At 37.3% G+C, this 19,345-nt stretch overlaps 1 protein-coding gene across 3 annotated transcripts in view; it reads right to left on the reverse strand.

Moving 5' to 3' along the window:
* The window catches only part of CCDC141 (coiled-coil domain containing 141), a 167,743-nt gene that overhangs the window by 63,682 nt on the left and 84,716 nt on the right, over positions 1-19,345 (reverse strand). For all 3 annotated transcript variants that reach the window (XM_063088574.1, XM_063088567.1, XM_063088560.1), the window contains exon 7: positions 9,594-9,788. In XM_063088574.1, the coding sequence (XP_062944644.1) occupies positions 9,594-9,788 (195 nt within the window). The remainder of the gene's footprint in view (positions 1-9,593; positions 9,789-19,345) is intronic.

Genomic DNA, 19,345 nt, shown 5'->3' on the forward strand with positions numbered 1-19,345 from the left:
CTGATGTAATCAAAATTACCTTGAATTCCGTCAAATCACTGTTAAAGCTTAATATATATGAATTAAGTTTCTAGTAATACATTTTCACATTTAGGATTGAGAACCCTTGAGCTACACTAAGGGAAGAAATAAAGGGAATGTCTCTATGTAAATGTCAGGGGCTTCTCTCCTTCCTTCTTTTAAGATAATTTTCAAGTTCCTGGTGTGAATGGGGGAAAGGATGGAGAATTGCGAAATACCTTTTCTTCCTCCAAGTGTAACTCCATTCTGTTTCAATAATAAGCCGCTGTAACCTTAACATACGTCATGTTTGTTGTTGTTTTGAGAATTAAAGAAGAAAAATATATGAAAGTTAACAAAGCGTGATGGCAGACATGTAGTGGGTACAAAGAAAATATATTCTGGCTGTTATTCTAAATCTTGATTAATCAAGCATATCTCTAAAATGTCACTGAGAAGAGCCTGGCCACCTGCTGCCTGTCATTCATCCCACATGGGCCTTTCCTCCTGTGGCCCCACTGAACAGCTGCCTCTCTCAGATCCTCAGGCACTGGTCTCATCTTCGTGGGAGTTAGATACTAAAGCCAGGAGGTCATCAAATGCCTGTGTGAGATATCGCTCCACCCCATTCCTGAATGTTATAATAAAAGTATTATTTCCTAATAGAATGGAAGTAAACCGAAGGGCCAAACATTCACTAGAAGAAGGAGAAGATATATCAAGGACAAAGATAACCCATAACTTTGAATCAACACAGCCGTATTTTCTTCCAGAGTTTTTCTCAAACAGATGAAAGTGGTAGGAAAGCATTTTCTTATGAACTGCTGTTTGTAGCCCGTGTAGTAGAACTATGGCAACAGAAAGGAAGTGAGTGATTTCATTCCTTCATTAGCTCAACAAATACATTGTAAAATACCTATAGATAAGGTGGGCTGGATGCTGTAAGAGAGCTTGTTCCTTAACCTTAATCTGAACCTAACCCTAATGGGAATATTCACTCTGAAGACACAGAAATAAGGAGTTAAACTTCTTGATTTATGGAGGAATCGCTTTCAAGAAGATCATACTGTCTCTGATTGTCTGAATCATATGCAAAGCTCATTTCTCTTACTCCCATCTAGAATTTGATGAGGAATCCATGTGTCAATTCCAGAAATGATCTAAGTATCATTGCTCTCAGTTAATCTACCCCCAAAATAGAACTGAGTGCTTTTCTATTTACCAAATCCATAAGGAATCTGATATACTGGATCCAGCCTGGAAAGAATCTCTCTGTTGGACACACAGTACAGAACGGGATATTTCTGGCAGTAAGAACATTGTGACCCCATTTAAATGCCTTTGGAATTAATGTTTCCCCCTTTAGTTTTTCTCTACACATTCCCCTCTTTCTTCAAACCTTGTGTGTGCAAGTCAAATAAAGCTTTTGTGAGTGGATTGGGGAAAAGGGATATAGCATAAGAATAATATTTTCTCTCTCTGGGTTCTAGCTCTTGACCATTTTATAAGGAACTACAGGTACTCAATTCTTAGGCAGATAAGAAGATAAATCAGCTCTTTTGGGCCCTGTTTCAGAAAAGACTAAGGAGCTGCTTGGTTTTTGTTCTTTAAAATGCTAATGAAGACCTTTTCCCTTTTCCCTTGTGAAGTACAGGATCCAGGGCAGGCTGCACCAAATCAAATAAAGATGATATCAGGACATGACACATTTTATTCTTTTAAAAATATCCGTGAGACTAATAATTTAAGCAAGAACCATGCGTCATCCAGCATAAGTCTTATATCATGCTGTTTCACAAAGATGTTTAATAAGTAATATTGTTTCCTTCTTGACTAATTAATTTGCAGAGAATCAGCATTAAACAACAGCAAACAAGCAAACATAGAAACCTTGTAAATTTCCTTTCGCGAGTCCAGAGACCGATGATAAGTTTGGTTGGCGACTTTACAATTACCAAGGACACCAAACTCTACTCAGCTTCTAATTAGAGCACTGAATCTCACTACCTGTGGAGATTTGGAGTTCTCCCTTGTTCAGTTTTTATAAACACTGAAAGCTTCTGTTTCCTTTCCTACGCACCACCTGAGATAACTTCTGGTGGCTCCAGTCTGGCAAGCTTCATTCAGGTCCTGCCCCAATCTATCAAGTTTTCAAATGCCATGAGGGCCAGGGACATAAAGGTGATGTGACTTCCAGCTCCCCCGACTGCTCATTCTTTGCCTGTCGAAGGTTGCATCTGCTGGGCCCCAGAGCTCCCTCCTTGTTACAAGGTAGATTAGTGGTGCTAATGAGAGATGTTGAAACCCATTAGCACCTAAAGCAGGTTTTTGAATCACAATCTGAAAAGCTGAAAAAACATTGGAAAAGTAGTTTCAGATTGAAAGTGGCAAGTATCTGAAGCATTTTATCAACAAGGAGTGGAGGACGTTTATGTATTGACCATCTCTTACTTTTTCTGAGGCAAATCCACCTTAGAAATGGAAACTAGATCTGGTAGAACTTTAGGCAGCTAGTCACTGTTTATAATTTCTGGTTTCTTTTATCTAAATTGACCTAAATGATTTAGGATGACCTTGGGAATATTAATATGGAAAATGTCCATTTACCATGTGTAAGGCAATTATTTTTTTTATTTATTCAAAAATTATTTATTGAAATCTATGGATCGTGTACTCAGCTACATGCTGGGGATATGAAAATGAACAAAAGCATTTGTCACATTAGAGTGGCTGGTGCAATATTAAATGCATATATAATGGCAAAATAATGGCTAACAGTGAGTGCTTAGCTGTTCTGTGCACTCGCCATGTATTACTTATTTAGACAGCACAAAGACCCTGTGAGGTACATATAATTAGTATTTCTGTTTTGCAGATAGAAAAGCCAGGTGCACAGGGAAATTAAGTAACTATCCAAGGTCACAGAGCTAACGAATTCTGAGCCCAGATTCATACCTAGGCAGCCTGGCTCCAAAATCCACTGTTATTTTAGCAAAATGTCATGCTAGCAAATGTTTCTAAATCTTCACTATAATTCCATTTATTTTACACTCCAATTCTACCCTAAAAAGATTTTGTACAATTTATCACCAATTATAAGAACTTTTATCATTGAATGATACTCCCTGAAGTAGATAAGAATTATTAGACCTACTTTAGAGAAGAGAAAACTCAAGCTCAAAGGTAAATTGATTTGTCATACGGCCAGTCACCTATTCACTCATTCAACAAAGTTTTTTGAACATTAGGTGGCATGCAAAGATGATTAAGACAATCTCTCTCTAACAAGCACAGAGAAATACTATGGAAATAATAGGAAATAAGCAATTAATGCTGCCTGGAGACTTCTCAGAGGAGGTGATATGTGTGATGACCAGCCCTTTACATAGCACTATTGCCTTCCCAGATACAACATAGAGATTGATCTTGAAATGTGTGTTCCTTGTGTGTTAAAGTAATTAAGCTTTTCTCTTTCAAAATGATCTCATCCCAATTATCTTCAATCAGTATAATCTCTTATGAGCAATCTTTAGCTCAAGTACCCATCCAATTCATGGTGACCATAGTGTAATTGGCTTTAAAACTCCACATTTTACAATATTTCATTGTTCTTGGTCATTCCAATAATTATTGAGCATCTGCTAACTAGAAGGCACTGTTCTAGATGTTCTGGTAAACACAAAGTGAAATGTACATGTTTCTTACCCTTAAGGAATTTTAATTTAGCAAAAGAAAGTAAATCTTTCCAGAAATAACTATACTACAAGGCAGAATATTTACTGACAATAGAGAGATGCAACAGTCTGAAATTGTGCACAGAAAGGAAACCAATTAGTACACTTATGAGTTAGAAGTCCACTGGTAGCTTTATTCTAAAGATACCCATGAGTAAGTGACAAAATTGAATGTCTTCATTATAAGACTGTTAAACATGGATTGAGTTGTGGGCTCTCATGAGAAATGTAAGACATTAAAGGCATGCCTTCTTTTCTGTAATTTCTTCAATCGTGTGTATATACATATATACATAATTAATATATATATTATGATATATATATATATAATTTTATGCTAATAGTTTAGTCATATCTATCAAATATTTGCTGTGGTTTAAATAGCCTGACCCCTGAGCTCTAAAACCAAAGATTTCTAAACCCTAACGTCATCCTTCTCTCAGAGGATAAGATGAGGGTCAATTAACACATTATCAGCTTCTAATGGTGAGGTCTGCCTCGTCAGGACTTTTCTTAAGGACATGTGCAGCATAAAATAACTCCTTAGCATGCTATTCAAGACCCTTCCTGGCCCCCTGCCTTCTTCTACCAATTTTGTCTCTCACCACTCTGGGTTTACACCCTACACTTCTGTCAAAATGAATTTCCTTAGGTTCCCCAAACACGGCATGACTTTGTATCATCCAGCTCTTCCCCAGTCCCTTCTTGCTCCGCCCTTCCAAACTTAGTTCGGTGGTCTACAGAATCCCTCCTCAACACTCCCCTGGGCCAGGTTCGGGGTCTCTGTCTGTGTTCCCTAATGCTCTGGGTTTGCTTTGTCATGGCTTTCCCACAGCGCGTGGCACTTCTGTTACCTTGCCTGGCCTCTGAACTAGACTGAGAGGGAAGGCAGCGATTGTCTCTTTCATTGCTTTAGCTCAAGTACCCATCCGATTCATGGTAACCATAGGAATACGACATATTAGCCAAATGCAAACATGAGAGAATGAAGGAAGGGAAAGCAAGTTACTTTAGTTGTTTCTAAGAGACAGGGAAGTTGTTTGGAAAAAGAATCTGAGACAGGCTGCTGAAGAACTGTGAAACTGAAAGTAGTTACATTTTCCTTGATATCTAATAACAAATAGATAATTTCTTGAATTCATTTATGATATCTCAACAAATTCCTTCTGGATAATATTTTTTTAGGTCCTCTGCTTGGGCAGATTTCTTCTTTCAATCTGTACAACTGGTCCGTTTTAATTAATTGTTTTTCACATCTGGGCCTAAAATGTATATATTTTGAAAATGGTTAAATGGCATATACATACATGAAATAAAGGTACCAATCTCTGTGCTTAATTTTTTTTTTTATCTGAAACAATGACGTGGCTATTGGCATTGCTGTTTTGCATCACTGTACGTATCTTGAAAAAGCAATGTCATCTTTGTATAAGACATTAAATTTTCAACAGTGGTGGCAGAAGCAATGGAAGCCATGATAATCATTCCATTTCAAGCTAATTTGTATGTGTTTCTTCAGCTACCCTAGTTTTGGCTTCACTTGTTTTCAGGCTGACCATCCAAAGATCAGACCATGTTCATAAAGTAGGTTTGGCTCCAGTGTCCTCTGCTTGCTTTCCTCAATGAAATCATGTGCCTGCGGCCCAAAGGCGTGGGATATGAAACTTCATGGCCAATCAGCCGTGTTTTACAGCTTTGGGTTCAGTCATAGCTGTCACACTGTCATAGGCTCATGCTGTTCTGCTCTTGAGATGTATTATGTGTTTATCTCTGATTCAAACCACATTCCCTAAACAATGATAAATACATTTTGGGTGGTCAATAAATACTAATCACAGCTTTTTTTCGTGAACATACTAGATATATAATAAATAAGGTAAACTATAATCATGAAGGATGAATATTTGGGGGGATCAAGATGAGATACTGTGATAGATGCTGTGTTTATGTTTTGTGCCATGTCCTCATAAGTCTTAGCAACATCTGGTAATTAGAGGAACTCTTCTCCAGTCAGCTGTCATCAAAGTGTTGACAATCAACCCTTACCTGTATTTGCTACTAAGTGATTTAACAATTAGGCTCACTAAACACAGTGAGAAACTTTAAAAAGAAAAGGAAGTATCTCAGGTTCTTGAGGTATATGTCTCAACCTCCACTTGAATCCAGTAGCTGGGTTATGAAAAGCATCAGTAGAAATATTTCTAACTCCTGTGCCTCAACATTGCCACCTGCTGCTCACTCCAGGTGCAAATGACCACATCTCAAGCCACAGACACTCCTCTGGGTGAGAAACAGACTCATGAGCCTTGAGTAATCATCAACCCCTAACAGAATTAAAAGGTAATCAATTGCACTCTTGGAGCCACAGGGCAAAGGCAGTAGGGGAACTGTTGTCAATGTGGGCAAGTAGGTGATTACTATATTTTATTGAATTTCACAAATTGGAAAATATATTGGCTGATAGATTTTTTTTAAAATGTTTTGTTCTTTGCTGTATCCCTAGCATTTAGAACAGAACCTGACACATAGCAATTTCTCGATAAATATTTACTAAATAAGTGAATACCTAAAGAAGAAGGGTAATCATTCTTGTAGATTTACCACACTATGTATTCAACAACTTCCATAAAAGAAATTGTGACTTTTTTCTAGTAAATAATAATATTCCTATCTAGAATTGGAAGAGAGAAGAATGAATGAAAGGAAAAGGAAAAAAGGAGGAATTTCTGGATGATAGTAACCAGAAACATATGATGAAAATATGGATGAAAAAAGAAATATATATGATATGGGACACTTACTAACAACAGTCCATTATGCAGATAAATTTTGACATTCTTTCCTTTTTATTTTAACAAAATTCATAAAAAAATAAAAATTGTATTTTTAAAATCATGCATTTCACTTTTTACTAAACAGATATTCAAGCTGTCCCATTCATTCATTTATATATTACCCATGACGAAAACATATTTTTTCACACTGGTATTTGACTGAAAAATTGAAAAAAAAAATTGACCTAGCTTTAACCTAGCTTAAAAAAAATTGAAACAAAAGGTTGTTTGCTGAAAAAATAATTTCATTTATCAATAGTGGGATTGGTTTTCAAGGAAACCAGCTTTTTTTTTAAAGCACGGACTTCCTCTTTTTTTCCCATAGTACTAGAATCCAGATTTGCATGTCTTGGGAGAGAAGGTCCTTCTTGGGTCTCTGGTGCTCCTACACATCTTACTGGTATGCTAAGAATGTATGACTTTGACCCCTCTTTATCTGGGCCGTTTTTCAGTATTGGGTCTGCAGCTAACTTGAGGTAATATCATCCTCTGAGACAAAGAGCAGGCTCGATTACTGCTTGCTATAAAACAGTGGATTCTCCAAGCTTAGAGGTTCCTCTTCTGAACACTGCCCACTGCAGGTGCAGATATTAATCTCAGCCCATCCACATTGCCCCTGTGGAAATTGGAGCTTGGGAACTGAGGTGGCCTTCTGACAATCCAGCTGCTGCTTCTGTTGTAACTAAGTCTTTCAACTCTAACCCGGAAGCCATGAGTCTTCTGTCAGCATCCATAAAACTGTGACAAGTTAACATGTTAGCTTGAGAGTAGGGTAAAATTTCAGACCCCTCACAGTTCTTGAGAGCATGACTTTTTCTAAGAATGGGAATGCTTAGTGCACACAAGGCACAACAAAGTGAATTTTCAAAAGGAAAATTCAGTGCTTCAGAGATAAATAATTGATGATGTAAATAGAAAATAACCCTTCACTAGTGTAAAAAGAACGTTTAAACTAGAAAAAATATTTTAAGGGAGTTTGAGATTATATTAAGTTGTAAATTCAGTTCTTTATTTAAATGAGGGTTATTTATGATTGTTATGTCAAAGATTAAGTGCTGAGATTTTTATAAAATTTGGAGATTCCACAACATAATTTTAAAAAGAACAGCAAACAAAAACATTTACAAGTCATGGAAGGATTTTTCTTTAATTTAAATGGATTTACCCACTACACAATTTCATCATTTATTATTTCTTAATAATATGGTGAAGAATTCATTTCAAGAATCATGACTAAACACCCATTTTCCAAACTCCAGCTTCTATTTTTGCTGAGTAAAAGTATCCATTATCTTTCACACTGAATTCTTAGATTTGGAGTTGGAAATTATTTCCTTGATGCTTTGAAAAGACAGAAAGAATTCTATACTTTGAGTGCCACTTGGCTATAGAAAATGCTATAGTATGGATAAATCCCTGCTGAGGATATTATAATTTGAATAGCTAGCATGCCATGGCATTCAGATGATGAAACTAGAAATCAAAAATCTTTGGGGTAAAGAAACGTGCCCTCTTTTCTCCAGATTTATCCTGAATTATTATATGAGTTTGAGAAAGTAACCACTCTGTTCTTTTCTTTTATTTTTGCAAGAGATATTCCTTCTCCCTTAAGGCCCAGGAAAAATGTTAGAAAAAAAAATCTCCCTGGCAAAATACCAAATAACGAGGGTAAAGAAAGCAAGAGTAAGAGAATGATAACGAACGAGAGAGAGAGAGAGAGAGAGAGAGAGAGAAAGTCTATATTTTGCAAGGTTTGTACTAGAAGCACTGTTTTATAGCAGCATGTTCTACAACTGTTTTCCTTGGAAACAGTATTAATTGACTTGCAGAGAGTCACTCATTTTGTTGAATCAATTTGTAATGTAAATTTAAGTTTCTTATTCAAAACCAGGAATGCCTAAGAGAAACTTACCCAACACCTAACATCTACTTAGTTCTATAGCTCCAGTAATATGCTATGTCTCTTTCCTCTCTTAAAACAAATCCCAAACAACAAATAATTTGACAACAAATATTTCTTTAAATTTTTTTCTACCAAAACTCTAGCGCCTCTATTTTGGAATTTTACTATTCATCCTTTTCAACAAGTTTCTTATTAATAAAGAAGTTCAAAATAAACTCGCTATTTTGATATATACCAGAACATTGTATTCAGAGTGCTGATGCTGTGATTTTAGATCACAGTGTACCCAGCTTCCAGGGATTTTCCCATTATGTCCTGTCACACTGTCTACTTTTAAAAACATCAGTGAAATTTAAGGTACTAAATAATTCTAATAAGGCAGTTTGAAGGTGTATAGTACATTGGGAAAGGTAGAAAAAATATTCAAATAAGATCACCAGCACCATATACTGAGCTCAACTCAAGTGATGTGAACAGGTGAGCATTACCACTCGACAGAAACCACCTGCTACAATCAGTATTAAATGAATCAACAAGGAGAAGCAGAGCACTTCTCAAACTCAAGAAGACCAGGAGATGGTCGAGAGCAAGATTCTCCTTTTGGAAGACCTAAAAAGGCAAGATGAAGGCTGAGCAATCAGGCTAGGGCATGGTTTCCAGCCTTATGGTTTGCATGCAGAAAGCTTGCAATATTCATGTAATTTTTCCTGATAAATGAGAATGGATTAAAAAAAGAAGCTTGGCCTTCTGGTAAAAAATTTTGAGGTTTTTAAAAATCTTGATATATTTTATGATAGCTTCCGTCCTCTATGAGAAATACTGGAATGTGGGCACAAGTTTCCCACCCTGCAAACAGACCAATGGCAGCTCTAAGATAAAACCCTCATGAATTTTTTTTTTTTAAAGTGACTCTTCACATGTCAAAGCATAGAGTCCCTTAGTTTTGAAAACCAAATAGTGGCCATAATAGGAATATATTTTAAAAACTCTTCTTTGTTATTATCAATTTTGAAATTCTACATAAAGTTTTGACTTCTGTGATGTGCTCCAGCCTGTTGAAGTAATGGCTCTCTTACTGGTCTGCCTGATTACCTAAAATTATCAACTTGACATCATACTGACCTTGTTAGCACTGTTAAAAAAATCATTTGTCTTTTTCAACCAGGTTTTCCTTTCCACCATGAGTTGGCCAAATTCTTCTTGAAGCTGATTCAGTTTCTGGTTGGAAATCTGTAGGTGTTCTTTCTCCACATAGTCCTTTGACAGTAGAATCCCCACTGCCTCACTCTTCAGCCTCTCAACAGTAGAATTCCATTCCTACAAGAGATCACTCTCTTTAGTTTATTTTACACATCTCCCCTGTTATGGGCTATTTGTCTCTGCCCCCCCCCCCCATTCATATATATGTCTAATCCCCAATGTGATGGTATTAGGAGGTGGGGCCTCTGGGAGGTGAGTAGGTCGTGAGGGTGGAGCCCTCATGAATGGGATTACTGTCCTTGTAAGAAAAAGTCTGAGAGAGCTGCCTTGCCTCTTCCACCATATGAAGATACAAAGAGAAGTTAGCAGTCTGCACTCCAGAAGAGGGCCCTCTCCACAATCCCACCATGCTGGCACCCTGATCTTGGACTCCCAGCTTCCAGAACAGTGGAAATAAATGTCTGTGGTCTATAAGCCACCCAGTCTGTTACTTTTGTAACCACGTGACCAACTTAAACCAGGTCTGTTGTTTAAGCATGGTTTAAGCTTTCTTGCAGATAAAGCCGAACCAACATTTGCAAGTAATGCAGCCCAGGCATGTGCAGTAGAAAAAGATTTGACCCCCAAATAACATTTGGAACCAACGATCCTCCCCACGGAAACGAGGAGGCCCGGACATGACTGAAACCTGAAGCATCAGAGACCTTTCAGAAGGGAGGCATCCACTGCTCAGGCAGTCCTGGTGTTGAAGCCCACCACTCCATACCTTACCGTAAATGCTCAAACTTAAAGCCCATCCAATCAACACCTGCCCTGCCAGCACTTCCACATACCACCTTGCCCCCTAACCAATAAAAGTTTGCCCTAACTTCAGGTCAGGGAGGCAGATCTGAGCTTGCCTCCTGTCTCTTTGCTAGCCAGCCACACAATAAAGCTCACTCTTCTCACGAAAGCTGGTGTCTCAGAGTTAGGCTTTCTGTGCATATCAGGCAGCAAGCCCACTGCTTGGTAACACTTCCTTATAGCAGCTCAAACTGACTAGGACATCCCCTCGCCTTTGTAATCTCTGATATGATTCAGAGAACATTTAGATGTATTGAATGTAGCAGAAATCTGTCGTATTTTCAAATCATGAAAGTATAGCAAATACTGTAGTCATAAATGCTGCACTACAGGTTTGAGTACCAAGATGAAGAAACAATAAAAAAGGATGCAGAAAAGAGGCTAAAAAGGGAGGCTAAAGTAGAAAGAGACAGGTAGCTGGGATGAGTGACTGATGGGACATCCAGTTGCCTGGAATACAGTTCACTTTCACTTCTGTTAACTCTACCTGAAAACATACCACAAATACAGTCGACAGCATTTTTAAACCGTTAACTCATTTTGCCCTATCTTTATTCATTTAAGTGTAAAAAGTATCTCTCCCACAATTCAGTCTCTCTGTCAATGTGGGCAAATGGGCACAAGAAAAGAAGAGAAATCATATATCTTATGGCTGATGTTTTTGTGACTGCCTACATTTAGAACTGAAATTAAGATCTGTTATTCATCACAAAATTAATAGCTGTTATTGTGCAGTAGTTCCTTTTTCCCAACCTCAGTTTTGCCTCTCAATGCTTCACTCTGAACGGTATATAAACATTTCAGAAAAAGAAAAGGATAGCTTTTTACTTAATGTTGCACGAGGATGCAAAAACAGTAAGTAGAGAATAAAGAAAATAGGAGTTGGAGTAAACCAAACCTATTAACATTCGATTTATTTGTAGGGAAATTTGAGTTTCTTGCAAGAGGACTGAAACCAGATCCAGTGATTATCTCTAACATGACAGTCTTGTAAGTGAATTTTCTGGCACCCATCTCATCTGAGACTGAGTGGTAAGCATAGGATATTTGTTACAGCATGAGAAATTTAGCACCAGATTTCAAAAATCTCAGTCTGACTTGATCCCCGCTTGTTCCCCCAGTGCAAAATGTCTTATTATTAAGTTACATTTGTTATATTACATTGTATAAAATAAGTATAATTTCAGCACAATTTACCATTACTGTTTTCATTCATTCATTTTTTTTTTTTTTTGGACCGGTAAGGGGATCGCAACCCTTGGCACGGTGTCGCCTACACCACGCTCAGCCAGTGAGCGCACCAGCCATCCCTATATAGGATCCGAACCTGTGGCCTCAGAACTACCAGTGCTGCACTCTCCTGAGTGAGCCACGGGGCCGGCTGTTTTCATTCATTTAACAGGACATACTAAGTACTATGTACCTGGCACTATGCTAGGATAGATGTCTTGAAGAACATAAAGAAAGGGTAAATTGTAGTTCTTTTCTTTAGCAATACGTACATTACTACTGTATATAATATTCATATATACTTACATTATAAAATATATTAAATATATGCTGGTCCTATAAACACATATTCACACTCACACTCAGTAAGGTAGTATTTTAACTAATAGCAGGTGTTAAAGGTAGAAATTATACATATTATTTTGTTGTGTTCATAGAACCTGTTCTAGTATTTGTGCAAGAGAAAAATATTTTGGTCAATGGATACAAGAATAAGGAAGGTAGATTAAGGGATTGGCATTTTTTGGAGCACCTATTATAAAACTGTGGTTTGTATCTACAATCCTCAAAAATTCTTAGATTAGATATTATTATTTTTTCCTGTATTTACATAGGCTCAGAAGAGTATGCTACTCAAGGTCATATATCCAATAAGTGGCAGTACCAGGACTAGTTCACAGGTCTGTATATCATAAGAGAGACTCCAAAATCTCCAAAAGCAATACTCGTAAGCAAGGACATGGGTATGTGAGTTCTCAAGATCCTTCATTTTTTAAAGAGTTATTGTGTCCCCACTTATGGAAAACTAATATGTGCCATGACGCTCTTCTGTAGAGCACTGTAAATATTGCTTCCACTTAAAAACCATTACTTCAACCTATTGAGAATGAGCAAATATTTTTAAAGCAGTTAGCACAATTTCTGGCACACCTAATAGGCATTCACTAAATGTTAGTCCCACTTCTTATCAGTTTTATTGTCATTTATTAGCACCCCCAAATTTGCTCTTTATTTATGGGTATTCCTTTGTCCTAGTTCTAAAATAATAATAGTGGAATGTTTCCTAAAATGTTATTGATCATTGTTATGTATTGATCGGTATTATGAGATAAAGTAAAGCATATGTAGTACCTCTCAGAATCTTTCATATGTTAATATGCACTGAGACTCTCCTAGAGGGAAATGTGTGAAATATTTTGGACAAATTTTCTTGACCAAGAAACCATTTGTTTGCTAATCATCTCAGGGGGACTAATGCTCTAGTGGGAACAATGTTCGGAAACTCTGTTCTGTGGCTAAAAGCAGCTTAATAACTTACTAGATTCACCTGCTTTCACAAGTGTTTCTGTTTCTTTCCTTCTTTGTTTCCCTACCCCTCCAACTACTCAATAGTCCCATTCCTCTCTTTGTACCATATTTTCTTCTTTCTGTTAAGGTCTGTGAGTCATTAATCCTTGATGAACTCAGAGGAAGAAATGCTTAATACATGAAGACACAGAATAAGCAGGTAATTCTTTTCAGAAAATTTGGCATTGACCTGAACCTTCTGTGCTCATTAGGGGAAGATCACTTAGCAACTATGAAGAACCTGAGAAAGGCCTAGGAGAGCTAGGGGGAAGGAAAATGCAGAGGTTAGGATATGGAGAAATGGGTTATTGTGTGCTCAGATAACAACACGAAGCTCTAGGGTGTTGTCTTAACTGTCTGCTAAATAGTAAGTGTTGATTTTTCTTTCTGTATGTTAGCACTGTGCCAAATGCTTTACGTGTATCATCTCATTTAATCTTCACTACACCCCGATGAGGAAGGAACTCTAATTATCTTCATTTTATTGGTGGGGTAACTGGGCTCACAGAGACTATGAACTTGCCCAAGGTCCCAACACCAGTAAGTGAAAGAACCAAAATTAAGACTCAGGCAGTTTGACTCTGCAATCTACTCTCTTACCCAGTACCCCACCCCCAGCTCTTCATAGAGGTGATATACGGTTTTTCCCATTGCAGAAAGATTAACCATATTAGTTTTGCCGAGGTAAAACTTCCATAGGGCGCAGATAAGGCTTGGAGATGGTAATTGTCTTACATGACCCTGAGATTTTCTGATTTAGAATCAGAAGCTTCACTACTTCAAAATAAACACAATTGTCTTACAGATACTATTATAATAGAACATTTACAGCTCAAACTCAGGCTTAGTTTTGCTTAGCAACTGAACCAAAATAATAAAGCTGTTGTCTATGAATCAGAAGAGAAGTACCTGTTCTTTAACAAAGTTCATAAATCTGCCTTTAGTATAAATTTTGCAAGCAACATTAAAGGGAGACTTTTGGAGTAGAGTCAAGTCTTTGAAAATCTACTTTAACCTTGTGCTTCGCATCATGCTATGAAAAGTGGGCTGTGACCTTCCAAAGAAACTGTAAAGAACCATTTTACGCCTCTCATCTTTTTTCATTCTCCATCCCCAGTCTTTTTAATTACATTTTCACATGAACTCTGTAGGTAGTAAATGAATCTGGGTCCATTCAATATTTCTATTCAATCTTTTCAGAAAATTGGTTCTGTTTTTGTTGGGCAATCTACAGGCAGTTTCTGATGCATTTCTATACCATTCTGATGATATATTTCCCCAGCCATTTTTCTTAGGGGATGCTTCCACTATTTTATTTTTAAGGTAAAACTTGCCACAGACATCTGAATCCATCACACTATTTAAAAAATGCAGTTGTCATCCTTGTCAAGGCTGGAGGAACCCAGTGGAGAAAATCTTGGTACGTTTTCTCTAAGCCTTTGCTGCCTGCCTGCTAAATGTTAAACTTCTAACAGGGTTTCGGTCACTTTGCAATAAAATATTTCCAGTACTTGTACCCACCAGCAGAAAGCCAAAGCCTGCCACTTCCTTGGCTTTTCAATTTTACAGAGATGCGTGCATATCTCTGACCCAATAAAGACGTGCCGTGCTGTGTGTTCCTGGGCTTGGGGTGTCTCCATAGGTCACTCCATTATTTTCATATTTCACTCACAGTGGTAACCCTTTTAAACTGTACATTTCAGTATTCCATTTGCTGAGGAAATTGAGCTTCTCTTGGATCCCTTGATTGAAAGGGTGCTTTTAAGAGGATTAGTGCTGATAGACAAGAAGGCAAAAAGAGATTTCTTTTTTTTTTTTACAGTCCCAGGTTAGCTCTGAAAATGAAGTTATGGATTGGCATAAAAATTATCCAGCAAGTAGATTCAAAAAGTAAAAATGTTAGCTACTCCTAATGAAAAGAAAAAAAAAATCAAACTATGTTTAGTAAGTTTTTATTCACATGAAAACTTCCCTGCAGATGAGATTTAATGATCTAACACCATGTGCTAAATTTTCTTTATGAGCTTGACTTCAGAACGTAATTTTTAAGTGGGGGAGGATGGACAAGAAGCAATAGGGAATCTATCTGTAAACTACTAAAAAGTACCAGTTGTGGAGATTAGTGACCCAAATCTGATCTTGCAGAAGTATGTGTTGAGTTCATGTATAGTTCATGAAGCATGGCTAATTCCTGGGCCATCTCATTAGATGCAGCCCATTTCTTGCTCAGTCTCTAAGTCTACAGTCCCATTTGGTTCAGCACGAGGAGAATTAACTCATAGACACAAAATCATAGAATTTTATATGATCGCATTAGCAGACGGTGCAAACAAAATAAACCCGGCAATTTTAATCACAGAATATTTGAAAGCCTGTTTTGAGCAGGAATTTGTTTTAAAGAAAAGTTTAAGCTTTTTTTTTTTTTTCTTTTGGCAGCTGGCTTGTAAGGGGTTCTGAAATGTTTATGCTTTTGAAGCCCTTGAATTGAGCCCTTGAAAAACTGAAACTTTCTGATTATGTCAGGTTGGATTGCAAACTGGGTGGCAGTTTCCTCTCCTCATGCTCTCTTGGGGGCATTTCTATGCTGACCTATACAAAAGCAAGGGTCACCCTGGAGAAAAGCATCTCACTCCATTCTCCAGTGTGTGCAGAGTTCAGTGCGTACAAGCCATTTGAACTTCGTCCTCACAGTGATGCATTCCAGTAAAGGCATGCACTGCAAACAGAAAGAACTGTGATTTTGTGTCTCACCTAGAGATGAAAGAAGCGTGCTGTGTCACCTACCTGCCATAAGGTAGAGAATCATAGGTACTGAATCAGAGAGAGCTCGCGGGTAAGAGCAGAGAACTGGAGCTATAAGTACACTTTTTATTACAAATTCGTTAAGTAGCTTCAGGCAGAACATTTTGCTTTTTGAGACTTACTTTCTCAGCAGTGCAAAGACAGTCATCACCATTTGGTACCTACTTCTGCTTCTCCAGTGACTCGTCTGTTAATGACAAATAGGCTGGCTTCTAATTCCTGGATTTTAGGCTCTCCCAAAATTTGGGTTATTGGCCATATTATCCATAAATGAACCTTACATAGATTAGAACTGACAGTCTATATAATATAAATGACAGATATCACTGTCAGTCTATATAATAGAAACGACAGATATCAAATTAATATCTGAGCATTAGTTGTTGCTTTTTTTTATTAGTTGATTCAAATATTTGAAAAGTTATAAGAAAACAGCCCACGGCTTGGAAGTTTTCTGTTTCCTTTTTCTTTTCAGTGTTTGGCCACTGAGTGGAGCCCACAGTTCGGCAGCACAGATCTGGGTGCTTGTTGCTAATACTGATGCAAATGGATATGTGGCAAAATAATGTTTGAAAATAAAATAAAATCACAGTAAACCATGCTCATAAGCAAGTCTTCAAAATAGTGACTGCAGCAAAAATGCATTTATTTTTTCTTCCTTATTCAACATAGATCTTAGATGAAATTTTCACTACATGGGAAGTCAAGGGTAGGGGGTAGATTTTCCCAAGATTTGTGTTTTCCAAGAACCGTTATTTTTTTCTTTAGTGTCTTGTCCTTGTTGTTTTCCTCAGATTCCTTGCTTCTCTTAATCACATTTTCTTCTAGCCGATTAAGTAAGGACAAGAGCCAGATGATGTTTCCATTTTTAATCAAAATTAATAAGTCTAGCTGGCCAAAATATTTTCATCTAACATAATTTGCCTACGAATTGTGCCATAGTCTTCTAGGTGGTCTCAGTTTATATTAATGTCCTCAGAGGATTTACTTTTTCATTTCTAGAGATTTCTAGGGAATTTATTGAAGATGCTTTTAGGATTTCAACATATAATTCAACCACAGGAAAAATTATTTACATTACAATGTTCACCTCTGGTGGAGATGTCCCCTAAATGAAATAGAATAAATTAATAGAAGGCAGGGTCTGTTTATGTCTTATCTACACTGAATATCAGATGTAAGACTAGAGCAATAGCTCTTAAACTTGACTGACTCTTTAGTATCTCCTGGAAAAGTTTTAAAAATAAATATTTTTAGATTCATCCCATAGCCACTGAATCATAGTTTTTGTTGGTAGGGTGAAAAAATAAGTATTTTTTTAAAACTTAAGCATTTTATTTGAAATAAGGGACAAGAAAATAATACTTATAACCAGTCAAGTTTTGGAACTATTGATCCAGAAAATCCTAAGATATTTAATAAACAGGTAACAATTGACCTAGCATAGTTTGTTTATAATCATACCAATAAATGAAGGATGATTATATAATAATAGTAGTTTTAACCTTAAAACTTTGAACTAATTTGACTCTGTGAAAATTGCATTATTGTATTAAAGATTTCTAAATCTAAAATTTAGTTTTACAAATTACTTCATTCACTATTGAGCTAGCCTGTGGAAGATACAATGACAAAGTCCTTGCCCTTACACTCTTTAAATGATTAATACACCAATCCATCATGAGCTTAAAACAGCCCTGGTGCATTGTTCAATATCACTAGTCTTAATTCATAAAGAAAAAACCAAAGCATTTCTTTCTACTTTATGCTTTCTTCACATTATTGTGTGTGATAAAGGTGCCACTGATTTAAAAGGGAAACCAAGAGTAGGAAAAAGAAGAAAAAAAAAAAAAAAAAAAAAAGAGCTGGGAGAGGGTGCAGATCTGGTCAGGTTTTTCCTTCCTGAAATTTTCTATACACCTCACCTAGATGGTTATTTTTAACTCTCCTCTTAACATATTTATAACTGTATTTATAATAGTTTTATTACACCCATCTATTTACTTATTTACTCTATCTTTATTATAGGAAAAACCTCACCTCTAATGGTATGAAAGAAATCACCTGTCTTCTAATAAAATACAGTCAAGACTAGAATTTCCTCAACTCATCTCCCTTTTTGCAGGCTCTGGTTTTTAGCTTATCACGAAGTATATGCGTAAAGTTCTCATTCCATACTCAATCATCTGTGAACCAGGAGCAAATGATACTGGCATGGGCATTTTATAACTCTCCTACACTGAATGTGGAACAACCTAAATAGCATTATTCAGCACCTCTTAAGAACAACTAACTAATACGAAAGGGATCATTGTGAGCTCAAATGGAAAACAAACCGTGTTTAGCAGAAAGTGAAATCAATTTCTGTCTTGGGTATCTGAGAAGCCCTGTTACAGGATCTTGAATCTGGGCAGGAGTTTCAACTGGTGAGCATAAGAGTAGGACTGGGGAGAAGCAAGGAGCGATGCAAGCAGGACAGAGCCCAAGCCAGAGTGCCGAGGCAAGGGTGTTGGTGTTAGCAAGGAGACACGGAGGATGATTCTGGATCATAAGAGAGATGAAGCTAATCTAGACTGGGGAATTGATAAGAGCTTCCTATAGGAAGTGATGTCTGAACTGAGACCTAAAATAAACAGGTGGAAGTTACCTAGGCCAAAGAGGAGTGAAGGTGGAGTGAAGAGTGGCAGGTGGAATCTACGTGAGTGAATGAGGCTTAAACTGGAAATGAGGGAAAGTGGAAGTAAAGGGAGAAGAGAGGAAGAAAAGAGAGAGGAGACAAAAAGTTCAGGCAGAGTGGAAAGGAGCAATCGATTTCATTTTGTATGACCAAGCGACTCTGACGTGAGGTAAAGCATGGCTCCGCCGTGGTTGAGATTTTAAAAAGGGCAGGAAGGTTTTAGACTAGTTTTTATGGGGAATGGAGCAGGGGATTAACATGATAAACGAAGGCTAACTGATAATAGACAAATTACATTTTTAAATAGAACCAGTCTGAACAATCATGCGAATTGTTTCATCTTCTTTCAGAATTAGGAAGAAACAGAGACACCTGGTAATGGAGTTTATTTACAGTATCCCTTGTGGTCCAAGCTCAGTAGCAGAAGGAGGGAGGCCAGGAAAAGAGCGAGGAAAGGAGGCTGTGATGACAGCAGCTCTGGGTGACGCCGTACAACGAAGCATGGGCCACAGCAGCGGGAAGGCAGAGGGAGCCCAAAACAAAGGCCTTTGCAGGAGAGAAAGTCAAGGAAACCCAAGGCCAGGGTATTGAATAATTCACTAAATGGATTTAAAGTAGCACAGGAAGAATGCAGGCAATTTAGGGCATGAGTGTGTTAAGCCTGAAGAGAACACCTTCTCTGGTGTCCACTTGAAGTGGACTCAATTTCACTATTATTGTTAGGATAGCAATATTACCATGCAGTGTAATGACAGTAACGATAAAAAGCCATGCT

Source organism: Cynocephalus volans, chromosome 1, assembly GCF_027409185.1.
Source record: "Cynocephalus volans isolate mCynVol1 chromosome 1, mCynVol1.pri, whole genome shotgun sequence".
Classification (NCBI taxonomy): Eukaryota; Metazoa; Chordata; class Mammalia; order Dermoptera; family Cynocephalidae; genus Cynocephalus; species Cynocephalus volans.